This window comes from Amaranthus tricolor, chromosome 14, assembly GCF_026212465.1.
Source record: "Amaranthus tricolor cultivar Red isolate AtriRed21 chromosome 14, ASM2621246v1, whole genome shotgun sequence".
NCBI lineage: Eukaryota > Viridiplantae > Streptophyta > Magnoliopsida > Caryophyllales > Amaranthaceae > Amaranthus > Amaranthus tricolor.
The window spans coordinates 20,275,101-20,293,897 of NC_080060.1; the positions used below are offsets into that span (position 1 = coordinate 20,275,101).

Sequence of the window (18,797 nt, forward strand, 5' to 3'; positions counted from 1 at the left end):
TCAAGGGTCCTCATAAGATCCTACTCTATTTGGGAGAGTCTCATAAAACTTTCAAGTTCAAAATAGTCCATTTGATATTTATTTTATATTTTATTGGTTTTGGATTTACCGTCTTAATTATAATTTACAACGGTCAATAGATGATCGTGTAGACTTATTCAATGATCAACTTCCAAACCTACTTCCCATAAAAGACTCGCATAAAAATTGCAAGTCCAAAATAGTCTATTTAGTATTTATTTTATATTTTAACGTTTTGTGTTTTATCGGTAAGTAGCCAAACACTTAGTAAAAATTCATAGAAAAATACCAAAAATATATTCTGGTTCAAACTTTTAGGAGATATAATAATATGATTTTATTAACTAATTTATCCATGAATAATGTATTTAACCCCCTTTAATATATCAGAATATATTTTATTACTTAAAATTTCATAAATGACCATTTTAATGAAATAATTTTACGAAAATAAACCTAAATGGATTTCTAACATTCATCTACTGTAAAGTTCATATAAAATATACTCCTAAAATTCCTAAGCCCATACAAAATTTATTACAATAAAAATTTCACAAAAACATCACAAAACACTGTTTTATGCATTTTTACATAATAGAAATTCATAAAATTTATATGCATGAACATTATTAAAGTAAAAATACAATTGATAAAATATTTATCCATCAATTATATCATATAAATGAAAATTTTTCAGATTTATATATTTTTCTTTTGTGACTTTGATTCAATACCGATTTTGGGTAAATCACAATATTTGAAAATTTATAATATAAACATATAAATAACATTTCTAACATTAATATATATAAAAATATCATAAATTTTAAATTTATAACATGCATATACTTAAACATATAATAAACACTTTATTTTTATTTTTAACACAATAAATGTGTTATTCTTATTTTAAGTGAACATGAAACATAAAATTAAATTAATCTAAGATATTGTCATATCTTTTACATACTCAAGTAAATATAATATAAATGTCACATAGTAAGAAAGTTAAGAAATGTGTACCATTTTAGCTAGCAAGTGGTAAGTTTGCTTAAAGTTTAGTATTGAAATTTAGCTTAGTTTGTACTCAAAATTAGCTAAAAATAAACTTTAAAGTTGATAATAATATTTATAAATATAATTTGTGTCAAAACATATAAATCAAATTTATAAAGTTGAAAAAAATAATTTAACAGTGTTTGATTAAGAAGAAGAACTAAATACGCAATGTTTTGACAAAATCGTAAAATAAATAAATAAAAGGAAATTTTTAGTAACATAAAATAATAAATAATTTCTTAGAAGTATAAAATAGATTTTTGACGAAAAATAAAAGTTGTAAAGTTCTTAAAATAATCGTTACGCAGATTGTTGTGAAAAACGAGTTTAAAACGTAGAAGTTCATTAAAACGTAAAACGATTTTAAAATGTAACAATTCTCTTAATATAAATAATAACTAAGCTTTTTGGGCTATTTGAAAATGATAATAAGGTTTTAGGAATTTTGGCGGTTTGATTTTGGTAATTTGGTAATTAGAGATTAAGGATAATTAATTGGATAATTAAGGCTACAAAATTGAGTTGTTACACATAACATATTTCATAAAAAATTAAAACTAAAATTTGCTCCATGATCACTATGTAGAAAATCATAATGCGGAATTTTGTTAAGGTTTAGTCTGATGAATACTTGGTTTGTATTATTTATAATTAGAGAAAAAACGCTCCTATTTATATAAAAACTCAAGAACTTAAAGATAGAAATTAAAATAACACAATATCTTAAATTCCTAAAATAGAGGGATAATATTCTAACACAATATTTTCTAAAATAAAGAGATAATATAATATATGTTGAAATATAATGTGAAAGGTAATTGATGGATTTACTTTAATTTAAATGCATTCAATATAATTGTAGGTAGAATTTGCCTATAAATATAAAAGTTCACCAATGTAGAAATCACACTAATGAGTAAAAAACGTTTCTATCTTATAACTTTTACTCATTCTATTTCCTTCTTATCCCTCTAAGTTTTAATACGTTATCAGCACGAGCTCTACCCTTAATAATCAAGACGGTAATATTTTTGAAAACCTAATTAAGCATTTTTTTTTCATCGGTACTGACAAATGGACCAACAATCAAATGCTATCAACATCGTCATTCAAGGTATTTCTAACACATTTTTATATTTTATAATTGAGCATAATTCCATACCTTTCACTAAAAACCCAACAAGGACTGATTTAAATCAGCTCCTACATAATAATCCAAATAATACTAATGGTCACTAGTACCACCAACTCGTAATTCACATATACGACCAACTAATAATCCACTAGTCCCATCGACTAATAATCCACCAGTACAAATAACAAATAATTCATCAACACAACCAACTAATAATGCTCCAACAACATCAACTAAAAATAAACCCTCATCAATTAATAAAAGAACTAAAGATGATGAGGAGAAACAAGTACTAAAAGTTGCAAAACAAATAACCAATAAAATAATTTATTTGACAATAGTCACCTTTATGGATGACAAAGGACACTTTATTGCTTTTGTTATTATTTTATTTTATACCGCCTATATAGTTGGTTAACTATTTTTTAACGCCTAAATGGACGGTTAGTATTATCTATTTCTTTTGTTATTATTCTTTAAACCGCCTATATGGTTGGCTAATTGTTTTTCTTTTACCGCCTAAATGAATGGTTAGCATTATTTTTTTATTCTCGTATATTTATATGTGCATTTTTATTTGTTGTATTTGCATTTATATCTATGTGCATTTTTTTCATTTACCTTTTACTTTACGTATTTTTTTAAGTATACATAAATAATATGGTATATTGTACAATTTGGGATAACCCTCTATAAAAACGGATTGCCCCAATTTTTCTACCACAGACCCCTTATCCTTTCAACTTTACTCTTACATCAAAAACCTTCCTTCTCCTTCCTTCTTCCACCAACATTGTACTCCCATAACAAAAACAATCCATCTTCTTCCTCTTCCCATACTTTTAGATTTGAAAAAAATTTTGCCAAACTCAAATTATAAATCTCCTTAATTATGGGTTTGGTGGTCCTCCTTGTAGTATTAGAAATATAATAATTATGAAGAAGTAATTTATTTTAAAGAAGAATAAACAAAGTGCACATGATTTTCTTTGTCATATTTTCTTTTGTTTATTAGTGCATTTTGTATGATAAATTATGAAGAAGTAATTCAACACTATACCGAATTGCATCAATGTTGAAATACTGTGAACACCCGGTGACTAATGCAGAAATGATTGAATCACATTATCTACTTTCATCCATCAAATATTATTCTGCAACAACAATATAGGGCAATAAGTTTCAAAAGATATTTAGATTTGAGTGTAGTACACTCACTGGCTGAACAACATAATGATCTTGTCTGAAAAAATCATAATATGAGATCTCTTGGATTTCAGGTTATCTGTGAGACACACTCTACTGAAACACATGTGCCTGAAGCATATGCTGTTGAAATTAAAGGCCGTGGAAATTATAATAACCGTGATAGAGGACGCGAAAACTTCTGAGGAAGAGAAAGAGGACGGGGACAAGGTCGTGGAAATTTTAATGGGCATGGTAGAAAGTTCCAAGGATCTGGTAGAGGTCACTTTTCCCAAAATTGTCAAAATGGTTATTACAATAATAATTCTCGAAGAGGAAAACAAGTTGGATATCAAAATAAAAATAGCCATCAAGAAGGAAAAGAAAGCATTTGTTACAAATGTGGTATGACAGGGCATTGAGCACGTACATGTTGTAACGCCAAACATTTGGTAGAGCTGTATCTAGCTTCCTAAAAGAAAAAGAGAAAAGGTGTAGAAGCAAACTTTAATGAAGCAAGCACCTCAATGCCTAATGTTGATCCTTATAATAAAGCAAGCACGTCAATGCCTAATCTTGACCTCTCAGACTTCTATTTAGATGACGATAAAAATGAAAAAGAATATGACGAAGATATTTGAATTTTTCTTAATGATGCTGTGATGCTTATTTAATTGTATTTCCTTTCTATATGCAATCTTTTTTTATGTATTGATATTATCTAAGGTTAATGAAATTTTATTTTAACTAATTATATATTTATTTAATATGAAGACATGGATCAATTTGAAAATGGGTTCAAATGTCAATGCCCTAGATAGTGGAACAACTCACATTATCCTAAAGCACAAACAATATTTTTCTGAGTTGAAGATGGGGAAAGCAGATGTCACCACAATCTTCGGAACTACCAAACTAAGAGAAAGATATGGAAAAGCTCAAATAATACTTCCAAAGGACAAAACTAGTAATCAATGATGCTTTATATTCGACTAAATCTTCGACGAAATCTCATAAGTTTCGAAGATGTACGCCAAAATGGTTATCATTTAGAAACAATAACCGAAAATCATAATGAATATTTATACATCACATCTGAAAAATGCAGCAAGAAAAGCATTCATGAAAAATTACCAGCATACTCATCAGGATTATATCGTATTGATATAAAACCAGTTGAGATAAATATGGTGTCTAACAAGAAGTTAGATAATAAAGAAATGATAAATTTATGGCATGACCGATTAGGTTATCCTGGTGTGGGAATGATGCGAAAATTTATTGAAAATTCAATTGGGCATCCAATGAAGAAAATGAGAATTCCCTAACCAAATGAATTATCATGTTCTACATGCTCACAAGGCAAATTGATAATTAGGCCATCTTTAAATAAAATTGCTACTGAAACTCCTAAGTTTCCAGAAAGAATTCATGGAGATATTGTAACACCCTGGCCCAACGGACCACCGGTGACTACTCATGAAGACTATAGACTAGCCCCACAAACCAACACAAGTCTTTCCAGTGCACTTTGGCTTCACTCGTGCGCACCCAGGAAAACTTCCCAGGAGGTCACCCATCCTAAGATTGCTCCACACCAAGCACGCTTAACTGTGAAGTTCTTAGCAAATGAGCTCTCATGAAAATAAGATGCACCTTGTTGATATGAGTAGTCTATCAATCTTTTTTCAAGCTAAATTTGGGGTATTACAGATATATGTGGGCCAATTAATCCTGCTTTTAGACCATTTAGATATTTTATGGTGTTGATTGATGCCTCAACACGATGGTCACATGTAAGTCTCCTACAAACTAGAAATGTGGCATTTGCGAAATTACTTTCTTAAATCATTCGATTGAGAAATCAATTTCCAGATTATACAATTAAGCTAATAAGGCTTGACAATGCCGAAGAATTTACATCTCAAACTTTTAATGATTTTTGTACATCAATTGAAATTGACGTAGAACATCCAGTAGCTCATGTCCATTCTCAAAATGGTCTGGCTGAATATGTAATACCCTAGATCTAGCTTGAAAAAGTATTTATAGACTACTCGTATCAACAAGGTGCATCTTCTTTTCATGGGAGCCCATTTGCTAAGAACTCCACAGTTAAGCGTGCTTGGTGGGGAGCAATCTTAGGATGGGTGACCTCCTAGGAAGTTTTTCCCGGCGCGCACGAGTGAGGCCAAAGTGCGCTGGAAAGACTTGTGTTGGTATGTGACGCCAGTCTACTGTCTCAATGAGTAGTCACCGGCGGTCCGAGGGGTCGGGGTGTTATAGAATCATTGATTAAAAACTCTCCAATTAATAGCAAGACCATTATTACTAAGGTCGAAATTGCCATCATCTGCGTGGGGCCATGCAATAATACATGCATCATCATTTGATAAGATTGAGACCAAGTGCTTATTATAAATATTCACCACAACAATTAGTGCACAAGAACCAAATATATCACACTTGAAATTTGGATGTGTAGTATATGTCCCTATTGCACCACCCCAACGTACAAAAATGGGTCCACAAAGAAGGATGAGAATTTATGTTGGATTTGTATGCCCATCAATTATCAAATATTTGGAACCAATGACTAGTGAGTTATTTAATGCTAGATTTGCAGATTGTCATTTTAATGAGACAATATTCCCATTCTTAGGTGGAGAGACAGTGCTCAAATAAGAAGGAAATAAATCTCACATGGAATGCAATGCATTTGAAAATATATGATCCAAAAACAAATGCTTCTGAACAAAAAGTTAGAAAAATTGTCCATAATTAATATATTACAAACAGATTACTTGATGCATTTGTAGAAACAAAGCAAGTGACAAAATCATATATTCCAGCGGCAAATGTTCCGGCACGAATTGAAATTCCCATTGATAACAAAGCCACTGAAAATGAATCATTGCACGCCGGAAGCGTGGAAGGCCACTTGGTTCAAAGGATTTGAAACAAAGAAAATGCAAAAGGTTGAATGAAATGGCAAATGTTATCAATATTACTTTTTCAATGAATTGTAAAGAAACAAGTTTTGGAGATGAGGATGAAAATCTCATAGAAGAAGAAAATAATAATATAAAAGATAACAAATGAAATTTCAATTAATTACATTTCAACTAAAAGGCAACTAAATCGAAAGAATGTTATTGTTAATGACGTATTTGCTCATTCAATTGCCACTGAAATAACACTTGATGAAAATGATATAGAACTAAAAACGATACAAGAATGTCGTTGTAAGAATGATTGGCCAAAATGGAAAGATGAAATTCAAGCAGAATTAAAGTCACTTAAGAAACGAGAAGTTTTTGGACAAATTACCCAAGCACCAAATGGTATAAAACCAGTCGGTTATAAGTGGGTGTTTGTAAGAAAAAGGAATGAGAAAAATAAAGTGGTTAGATATAAAGCATGACTTGTAGCACAATATTTTTCCCAAGAACCAGGGATTGATTATGAGGAAACATATTCTCCAGTAGTAAGTGCAACTACACTAAGATTTTTGATAAGTCTAACTTTCTCGAGCAAGTTGCAAATGAGACTTATGGATGTTGTGACCGTATATTTATATGGATCACTTGATACAGATATTTATATGAAAGTCCTTGAAGGACTTAAATTACCAGAAAAACCACAAATCAAGAGAAACGTTTTTCATAAAGCTGAAAAGGTCACTTTATGGGCTAAAACAATCTGGAAGAATGTGATATAACCGTCTTAGTGAATATGTCCTGAAAGAAGGATTTAAAAATGATCAAATCAATCAATGTGTATTTATTAAACGGACTCAATCAGGATTTTCTATAATTTCAGTTTATGTTGATGATTTAAACATCATTAAAATTCCCTGTAACACCCTGTAATTTATTACGTCAATATTGGAAATTTTTTAAATAATTTGAAAAATAAATCATTTAGTATACTCCCTCCGAATCAATTTAGATGTCCCATTTGCTTGGGCACGGTTATTAAGGATGGTGTGAGGTCCATTAAAAAGGGTAAGTAGTAAAGGGTAAATAGTGAAGGGTAAGTAGTAAAGGGTAGTTGGGTAAGTAAGGTATATGGATGTATATTCGTAATTACTTGTGTGAACTAAGGATATTTAGGTAAAAAAGATTGACAAAAATAGAAATGAGACAACTAAAAAGACTTTGCCAAATAAGAAAATGGGACAACTAAATTAGTTCGGAGGGAGTATTTATTATCGACTAATTGAATTAGTCTTTAGATATATACATTTTTTTTATTTCTTTTGTTTAAGTAGTCAATGATTATTATTGTAATTTTGATTATTAATATTATTATTCAAATAAATCAAAGTTAGTATGGGCTAGGGTTATTTTTGGGTCTTATATATAACATACACAAGTAGTATGAGTGGGGTTTTTAAATTTAAAAGTAAATACTCCTCAATTTTTTTTTGTCATCTTCCATAACCTTCCTTTACTCTTCTCCTTCCTCCATCTCCCTCCCTCACAACACCAAACCACCACCGCCACAACCAGTGGCTGCTACAACCTGCAACCGACGCCACCTACAACCGGCCGCCTCCAGCAACCACCACCAGCCGGTGGCTGTCCCAGCACGCATCTCTTCTCTCTCCTCCATTTTTGTGAGCTTTTTCATCCTTATTTTAAATTAGTGATTTTAATCTTTAAGGTTTTGGGTATATTCATGATCTTAGTTTAAATTAGTTTATATTTTGATAGAATTAATAATGGGTAAGTGTTAAAAGTGAAATTTGAAAATGAATAAGATCGGGTTTGTGTTGAGGATGAAGTTAAAGGTAGTATGTACTACTTTTATGTATTTTGGTGATTTTGTGATATTGGGACAAATTTATAGAAGGTTTTGATAAGTATTATTTTTTTTATTAATAATGGTAGTCTTGATGATTAAAAATAGTTACAATTGTTGGTCACTTTTAATAGTTAAAAATATAAATTAATTATGCCAATGGTGGTGAATAGTGATTATTGTTGTTGGTTTTGTAGTGATAAAATTACTAATAAAGAATTAGTGATAAAATTATTAATAAAGAATTAGTGATAAAATTACTAATAAAGAGTTAGTGATAAAAATACTTATAAAGAATTATTGTATAAAATAAATAATAAAGAATTATTATATCATGTGTCGCTAGAGGTAATTAAGTGTCGTCATTGTAATTGTGGAAACATGGTTGAGCTCTAATTGATGTGGTTAGTATGCAATTTTCGCCAAACTAATTTCTTGTTATGGTTATGAGATGCCTAAGCTACTAACTGCTTTGTTCTCTTGCTTTGTCACTTCCAACCTTGAAGAATGTAACAAATATACTTGAAAATTATTATCACCTTGAGTTGAATTATTGAAGGTCATGTGTAATACACTACATTATACAATTTAAGATCACATAGTCTTGTTTTATTGCAAAAGTGTGTGAATTAAATCTTTTCCTCTTGAACATGTCTTATTTTAGAATTTAATGAAAACTAATGTTATAGTTAGATTGATAGATGGCAATGTTTGGGAGCAAACATGTTGTGTGTATGATTAGATTGCATATACATGAGTTGTAGCTTGTCAAAATAGAAGTAGGGTACTTAGCGGAGCATGTAGCTCCTAAAGGAAGTCAAGTAGACTTACTAGTCTTACTTTAAACGTGTATACGTGCCCGGTTCATAAGAGGGGCGTAAGAACCTCTTTCGATGTGATTGTTGCGACTTGTTATCTTGCAGTTGCAGGTAATTACACGTAGTAGCTAACTCTTATATGCATCTTGAATATGTTTTCTTTGCATAACAATATTATATGGGTTATGTTGACTATGATTTGCTATTAAACATTATTAAGTTAGTGTTTCAAGTGTGGATGGGTTTGAAGAGATGGTAGAGGATGAGTTTTGATATGGCGAGAGTGGAATGTTGGATTATATGAGATGGAATGGGAAGGATTCCTTGTTGATAAGCTTTGAATTATGTTTTATGAATGGGAATGAGTCCCTTATTGATGAGATATTAAGTTGGTTCTTTACTGTGACTCTACTGGATTGGTATCCCAGTTGGTTTAGTTCCCGGAGGCATAGATCATCTGTATATGGTCGCTGTACGGGGGTATGATCATACTTTGCCATTGGGCGCCAGCATGGCCGTCATCGTCCTCGGCTGAGGTGTTACCGTGTGGGTCTTACAAATCCCAATATGGTGGTCTCTTGTCACATAAGAGTATGAAACCAAAGAAGAGACAAAATTTTGAAGGCATTCGGAAGTACATAGAATTGAGGAGTAGTTGGAGTTGATACTTACACATTGGAATGTCACCCTCACCTTGATTGGTTCAAGTTGATTGTTAGTTATATATATCACATGTTGTTAGTTACTGACGTGTACTGTTTCTTTCTTTGATGATGGCTCGTCTTTGATGGCCCTACTATGTCACGTTGGTCTATGACCTTACGTTGAGCAGCAGATGTATCATAGATAGATCTTGCAGGTTTTGGAGACTCCTTGCGTTGCATATGGAGGGAATGAGTGAGAACCTTGAAGCGTGCAATGTTATATCTGTTTTTGACGCTACATGTGGATTCTTTGCATTTAAACTGTTTATGTTTTTGGGTTGCGGCACATGCCTTCTTTTTGATGTAATTCGTTTCGCTGCAAAGGTTTATTTCGTACGACCTTTCATATTTTCGTAATTTTAGCTTGAATGGCTTGTAAAGTTTGGTTGTGTTTTTAAAAACCCTAGTGTTTACATGGGAACCACGATCCATGCTTAGCATGTCGACAGAGGATTTGGCGATGATCATTTCGCCGTGATTTTTGTTACTAGGCAGTTGATGCCTCTTCATTATTATGTTTTATTGCTTTTTTTATTATTTCCTTTGGTGTGTCCAATTTTAGGGTAGATGCTGTCGAAATTTCCACACGGTTTTGTTTGGAAGTTTTTCTATAATCCCTTTAATTAAATTAATCAAACTTTACCCTTTTTTTTTCTTTTCCTTTTCTTTATTTTATTTTCTATATTTTATTTTTAATGTAACACCCAAATTTCCTACGTTCTCTTGCGGTTTTGGTTCCGTTTAGAGGGTCGAAAATTCAGGGGTGTTACACTCCCAAAGAGCTTGAACAAACTGCAAAATACCTGATGAAAGAATTTGAAATGAAAGATCTTGGGAAAAATGAAATTTTACCTTGGATTACAAATAGAGCACTTAAGGGGTGGAATCTTTGTGCACTAATCCAACTATACAAAAAAGGTTCTAAAAAGACTTCATATGGACAAAGCTCATCCGTTTAGCTCTCCAATGATAGTGCGATCATTAAAACCAAAAGATGATCCATTTCGACGTTGTGAAGAAGACGAAGAGATTTTTGGCCCTAAAGTGCCATACTTAAGCGCAATTGGAGCTCTGATGTGTCTAGCGAATAACACAAGACCTGATAATTCTTTCGTTGTTAATTTATTAGCTAGGTATAGCAATTCACCAACAAAGAGACATTAGAGTGAGATAAAACATTTATTGCACTACCTTCAAGGAACTAAAGATCTCAGATTATTTTATCGATCAAAGCAAGATGCTACTCTTATTGGATATGCAGATGCTGCATACTTATTAGATCCTCATAAAGCTAAATCACAAAATGGATATGTATTCACATATGGAGGTATTGCAATATCTTGGAGATTTATAAAACAGACACAGACCGCTACATCATCAAACCATACAGAATTGATCGTCCTTTATGAAACAAGTAGAGAATGCGTTTGGTTAAAGTTAGTAATGGGTCATATTCAAGAAGAATGTGGGATAAAAACGATAATAAATTCTCCAACAATAATTTATGAAGACAATACCGATTGTATTAAACAAGTTAGTGACGACTTTATAAAAGGGGATAGAACCAAACACATAGCACCAAAACTCTTTCTTCGCACATGACCTCTTGAAGTATAAAATAGTAAAAGTCAAACAAATTTAATGAAGCGAAAATCTTGCTGATTTGTTCACAAAGTCCCTTCCATCAAAGAGGTTCGAACAAATTGTACATAAAATTAGAATGTATTATCTACGAGATATTTGTTGAACTCAGGGGGAGAATCATACTCATTGCATTCTTTTTCCCTTCGTTCAGGTTTTTATCACTATTGGGTTTTTCTTGACAAGGTTTTTAATGAGGCAATATTAAATAGATATATTGTAGTAATATTTTACTCTTTTTCATAATTAGAATGTATTCAAGGGGAGTGTTGAAATGTAATGTGAAAGGTAATTAATGGATTTACCCAGTGCAACCAAATGGGTCTTTAGGACATTTATGTATATTTCACCACCAAAAACTATTGTTTATGTCATATATTAATGACATTTACAAGTAAAACATATTAAAAACAAGCTCATAAAAGATCAGATCAAAATGGAAAACAATAGTCCATCCAATATTAATCATACAAGTTGACAGTTAAACTTTCTAAGTAATCTAAACCTGCAAAGAAATCATCTTCAAACACCACATTTCCAAAATAAACACTTTGATTATTATTATCATTACCAACACATAATCTAACATTACTTCCATCATCTTGATCTTCACCTTGCAAGACAAAACCTTGATCCTCATTATTATTCTTTGTTGATGATTCTGATGAGGAAGTGATCATAGTGTTATTAATCAAGGTCAGGTTTGGTGATTGATCATTGATTGTAGTAGCAAGTTTTGTTGAGGATAATGAATGATTATTAAACCTTTTAACAGAACGACCAGCTTGTGAATGGCGGCGAGTTGGGTAAGGATGAGTATGTTCTTCCATGTATGTTATAAGATACAATCCTGGCTCATTATAGCTTTCTTCTACTTGTTTTCTTGCTGAACATCCTCCTGAATAGCTGCATCTGTAATAGCTCCTGTTTTCCCAAAATTAATAAATTACTTTAATCTTAATTCTTATTCTAAGGGTGAAATCATAAAGCTAGATAGACCAGGGACTCATCAATGTGGTTTTCGCCCTATTATGTGTAAGATGTACGATTCCACAAATCAGTTTCAAATTGTAATTTTGAAAATATTTTAAATTATATACTATATACTAGTAGGTCTTAATTATATATCACCTACACTAACATTAAATTTAGAATTTATCAGCAATTACGCATCAAAATAGTAATTTATTATTATCTGTCTGAACATATTTGTCAATGCACAATTTCTTGGATTAATATCTCTGATTGTGCATAATTAAAATTATTAAAAGTTGATATTATTAATCTTTGTATTGGGACAAATCAAACAAAATAATACATTACTCCTATATCTTCCTTATTGAAGGTGTGAGGCGTTTTTTAACTTTTTCTGTTTACAATAGTGACTCATAATTTTAAGCTATGAGTATTTATCTACTATTAAGGCAATGTTTAGTATCATTTTTAGTTTTATTTTAGTGAAAAACTAGAAATACACGCCCTCGAAAGGTTTCCAACCACACTAGTGTTATATCTCTCTAAGTAAACATGAGATCTCAGTCTATCATTTTATACGATGGCTCACGTAAAAGAAGTGTGATTTGAATTTTGTATTAATTAGTTATTAAATAATGTCCGTGCGATGGATGACTTTATTAAAATTTCGGACATATTTATATAAACAAAAAATTAAAAAATTTAGGCCTTTATGTTTTAACCATTTCAAAATATCTTATACTCATTTAATATATAACATTAAAATGATTTTATAAATTATTGAAAAAAATAAAATAAAATATACCTATGTGATTTTCTCATAAATTAAATGATGTGACGTAAAAGTAAAAGTCAATCAATATGGATAATATTATAGTCATATTTAGAAAGTAGTAAAGTTAAAATATAAACATTAGTCATTAATAACAATAACATCATCATTAAGTTTTAGATGGAAAAATTTTTATTGAGAAAATAACACATAAGCAATTTTAAAAGAGATGACATTAGCAGTGTTTTGTTTTAGTAATAGTTAGAGATAAATTGTAAGTATAAGAAAAGTGTTAAAAGATTTGACTATATCTTCAAGTAGCTAAATGATTTGAATAGATCATGGGAGATATTATTGCATGAACGTTCATGTTTTAGCCTCTAAATAAAAAGTACATGTGAAAGCATTTAAGGATAAGGTTGCAGCACTACTGGCAGCATATTTGGTCAAAATTCAATTGGGTATTTAGTCTACCACATTTAACAGAAAACTAATATCAAAACGTGGAGTTCAATTATAAACAGTTCACCAATTTGCAGCTTACTTAACTTCATAGTCCTCGGCATGGAAAAAAACGGTGTTCTCGCACAAAACACCTATCACGGGGTAATAACTCAAATCGTGATTAATTAATCTATTACTTAATTGTTTTGTTTAGCAACTAAAATTATGAGTAACTATGATTTACGTGATCTTAATAATTAAAAAGGTAATGGACATTAATAAAATTTTAGTAGGAGACAATAACGTTTTAACAGTGAATTATATTTTAAGGTTGAAATAATAGGCATTATATGTTATCAATGTTGCATTTTGACTAAATTCATACACCATTATATAACGAGATTTAACATCGCAACAAAACAAGTTACATAATGAGCATTACATAACATAATAGGGGAATTTGTTGCTAAAATAATAATATACTAAATAGATACCCGTGTAAAACACGAATGCTATAAATATTTACAGATATGAATAATGATATTATTTTATAAAATTAATTTATTTACAACATAAAATTAATTATCAAATTTTTATATTTGTTAAGATATTATCATTATCAAAGTGAATAAATAATTTTTTTACTATACAATAATGTTAAAACATATACTCATAGTAATTATTGATAATTGAGACAAATAAAATTTAAAAAGTATTCAACTATGATAGATAGGAAGGAGGATTTAGTTGAAAAAATAGCCAAATTAGTTAGCTTATATTCATTATATATTAATGATTTATTATCTAATTTAAACTAAAAATTTACATGTATATATATATATATATATATATATATATATATATATATATATATATATATATATATATATATATATATATATATATATATATATATATATATATATATATATATATATATATATATATATATATATATATATATATATATATATATATATATATATATATATATATATATATATATATATATATTTAGTTTATATAAGAAAATATAGTATTTTAATAGATCATCACATATAGTTATAGCCAATTAACAAATATTATTTGTTTTAATGAGTTAATAGTTTTCCTAAATATCAAGTCAAATATCAAAAGTTTTCCTGTCAATAATAGAAAAATAGCGGAAAATTTTTAATAATAGTGTTACACGTATCTCAAGTCGTTTCATCATTAGTATATTTTATTAATTATTGATGCTCGATTTCATACTTTTAGTTACATAATTATCCAAGAGTATTTTCAACAATATAAATTCATGTGCCTTCGTATCGATGTGAAATTATAGACCCTCTTTGCTGTAGTAAGGGTCAATTAGAAAAAAACTTTTTTTTTTTTAATTTTACAAAAATGATATTACATACAAGGTCGAACGCTAAATTTCTGGATCATAAATAAATATGCAGACATTGACAAATTTGCATTTTTCAAATTTGGTGTTGGAATATGCAATATGAAAATTAAAAAAGAGTAATTTGAAAGAGGAAGAAACCTAGGATTAGGAGAACCCTTGATGACTTTTTCACCATATTTCCTCCAATTCCACTTATCACTCAAAATTCGATCTCCTCCTGCTTGTTGAACCATCTTTATTATCTTATGTTTGTTCTTCCTGTTCAAACATAAAAAACTATTAAACTATACCATGTAGAGTAAATTTTGTTAAAATAATGAAATATCTAAAATTTTTAAAATATTAAACATAAAAATATCTAAATTAAAAAATTAAAAAATAAAAATATCTAGTAGAAGTTCTTAGAAAAAAGTAATTAAAAAAATAAAATATCTAAGATATTATAGCAAGCTTGTAACCAAATTGATCACTATAAATAAATACCGATTGATGTAATCAATTTTTGGGCAATAAGAAAGATACTCATTTTATATATTTTCTCACCTTTCGCTCTAAATAAATCAATATACTACTTTTCTATCTAAATTTTCCTGCATTTGGTATCAAGAGCAAATTAATCCAAGACCTCCAAACACCTTAAACACATTAACCAATTTTTCATACTCCACAATAAATAAACCTCTAACCACAAAATAAAAAAAAAGGACCTCAACCATTAATTAGAAAAATATGAACAATGGGCCATGCAAATTAAGTCAATATTTATCTTCTAAGAATTATGGGAATTAATACAAAAAGGTTATGACCCACCACCCAAAGATGACACTAAAGAGTCATCTTGGGGTGAAACAAAAATAAAAAATATAAACAAATAGGATAAGAATAGCCACGCTATGTCCCTATTATATCGTGGAGTCGACGAGGCAATACTTACAACGATCATGCCCGAAAAATAGCTGGAGGATTGGAGGATCCTAGAGACAAAATACAGGGGCTCTGAAAAGGTAATTCTTTTTAAACTCCAATCTCTATGGAAAGAATTTGATAATTTACTAATGGCAGAAAATGAAACAAAACATTTATTCTTTGACCGAGTCACTAATGTAGTTTATCAAATAAGATCAAATGGTGGTAAAATAGAAGATGAAAATGTGATTCGAAAAATATTAAGGAGTCTCTCACAAAAATATAACATTATTGCCACTACAATAGAGGTTTATAAGAAAAATTTATCTCAATTAAGTATCCCTGAACTAATGGGATCACTACTTGCACATGAAGATAGATTAAAAAGATTTAACGAAAAACCACTAGAACAAGCTTTTTAAGCTAAATTAAAATTTTATAATGATGAAAAAAAAATGGTCATGGCAAAAATTATGACAAAAGAGAAACATTATATAATCGTGGTAGAGGGAGAGAAAATTTTAAAAATCAAGAGAGTCGAGTAAATAATCAAACTGGCCCTTATTATAAAATTATGTAAGCTAACCACAATACTAATGATTGGCTTTATAAATGTAAGAGGTGTTTAAAACACACTCAACTCGAAAAAGATTGTTGGTATCGACAAAAGAAAGAAGCAAACTATTCCAAAAACAATAATTCTAGAGAACAAATATTTTACACTGGATTAAATGAACAAGAGAAGATAAATAACGTATAGTATATCGATAGTGGTTGTTCAAATCACATGACTGGCGATAAAAATTATTTTGTCACTTTTGACGAAAATGTTAAAACACATATCACACTTGCCTGACAGTAAAAAAGAAGATGTCGCCGAAAAGGGACAATCGCTGTTAAAACAAAAAATGGGTCATCAAAATTAATTCATGAAGTTTTTTATGTTCCTAGACTTGCAAAAATCTTTTAAGTGTAGGCCAACTAATTAAAAAAGCTATATGGTTAAATTTCAGAATAAATGTGAATGATAAAAATAGTGTCGAGGAAAGGAAAAACCGCACTATAGCAGAGATGGCCAGCATCATGATGCAGGGTAAACATCTAACCAAAAGATACTGAGTCGAAGCTATTCACACGACAGTATATATCCTCAACAAATCTCCCACAAAAGCGGTTAAAGATTTAACACCATATGAAGCTTAGCACAAGAGAAAGCCAACAGTAGAGCACCTCAAAGTGTTTGGGTGCGTAGCTTATGCCCATATCCCGAAGGAGGATCGGGAAAAGCTCGATGAGAAGGGAGAAAAATGCATATTCATTGGATACAGTCACGAAACAAAAGGATATCGCCTCTACAAGCCCGAATCCAAAGAATTAATCATTTAAAGAGACGTAATTTTCGACGAAGCAGCTGAATAGACATGGAAAGAAAAAGAATTTGAACCTCGTGAAGGAGATACTCTCCCAAGAGATCTAAGTGAAGAAGACGGAGCATACCAACCAACAAAACCCATCATCTCCGAGTCCAAGCACACTTGGAAGTACAAGATCATCCCCAAGCTTAAGAAGCCAAACATCACGTTCAACTCCTCAACATCAAGAAGCCCGAAGATCAATACGGGATCGACAACCGCCAGCATGGCTAGAAGCGCTCTTCTCTAGTAAGCCACAAACATTTCAAGAAGCAACACAAGAAGAAACATGGATCGAGGCAATGAACGAAGAAATAAAAATGATCGAGAAGAATCACACATGGGAACTTGTAGACAAGCCACAAGACAAGGAAGTTATCGGATTCAACTATGATGGCTCCATCAACAAGTACAAAACAAGGCTCATAGCAAAGGGATATGGGCAACAACCAGGAATCGACTTCAACGAAACACATGCACCAGTTGTCCGTATAGAGACAATCAGAACAGTTCTGGCACTAGCAGCACAACATCAGCTACCAGTCTTTCAGCTCGATGTCAAATCAGCATTTCTAATTGGAAAACTCGAAGAAGAAGTGTACATCGAGCAACCCAGGGATACGTCATCAAAGGCCAAAAAGACAAAGTATACCGCCTTCGGAAAGCACTCTACAGACTCAAACAAGCACCTCGAGCATGGAATAGAAATATCGATAATTATCTTCTCCATCATGGTTTCATTAAGAGTCCGAGTGAACCTTCACTATACATCAAGACGCAAGGTAAAAACTTTCTCATTTTATGCATGTACATGGATGATCTAATCTATATAGACACACCTAACAATGATCGAAGAATTTAAAAAGGCTATGATGAAGGAGTACGAGATGACAGACCTTGGTAAAATGAAATACTTTCTTGGCATACAAATCAAATAAAGCCCGGGAAGAATATTTTTATCACAAGAGAAGTATGCAGAAGACCTTCTCAAGAAATTCAAGATGAGTGAGTGCAAACTGCTGGCCACACCAATGGCGATCAATGAGAAGTTATCAAAGCACGATGGCAAACCAAAAGTCGACGGAGCAATGTATCGAAGCTTGGTCGGTTCTCTCATTTATCCAAGTTCATGAGTGAACCGAGCAAGGATTATCTAACAGCAGCAAAGAGAATTCTCGGATACATAAAGGAAACGAAGAGCTATAGGATCATGTATGAGACTGAAAAAGATTTTAAGCTCACAGAATTCACCGATAGCGATTGGGCCGGAAGCGTGGAAGATACAAAAAAGCACAAGCGAGTACGTATTTTAGCTTGGAAACAAGGTGGTCTCATGGTCATAAAAAAAGCAGGCAACGGTAGCTTTATCACCAGCAAAGCAGAGTAAAGTGCAGCAATAACAAGTGCAGCATGTGAAGCAGTCTGGCTCAGAAGGATATTGATCCATGTACAACATAAGCAAGAAACACCAACTACAATGTTCTGGGACAACATGTCAACAATAGCAATGACGAAGAATCCAGTGT

General features: G+C 31.0%; 1 protein-coding gene across 1 annotated transcript in view; it reads right to left on the minus strand.

The window, feature by feature from the left end:
• Positions 1–11,674: 11,674 nt before the first annotated feature.
• Positions 11,675–18,797, minus strand: part of LOC130799679 (WRKY transcription factor 22-like) — a 9,569-nt gene continuing 2,446 nt past the window's right edge. Inside the window, exons 2-3 of the mRNA XM_057662859.1 lie at positions 15,092–15,211; positions 11,675–12,293 (exon numbers count right to left, since the gene is read on the minus strand). Coding sequence (XP_057518842.1) covers positions 11,831–12,293; positions 15,092–15,211 — 583 coding nt within the window. The 3' untranslated portion in view covers positions 11,675–11,830. The remainder of the gene's footprint in view (positions 12,294–15,091; positions 15,212–18,797) is intronic.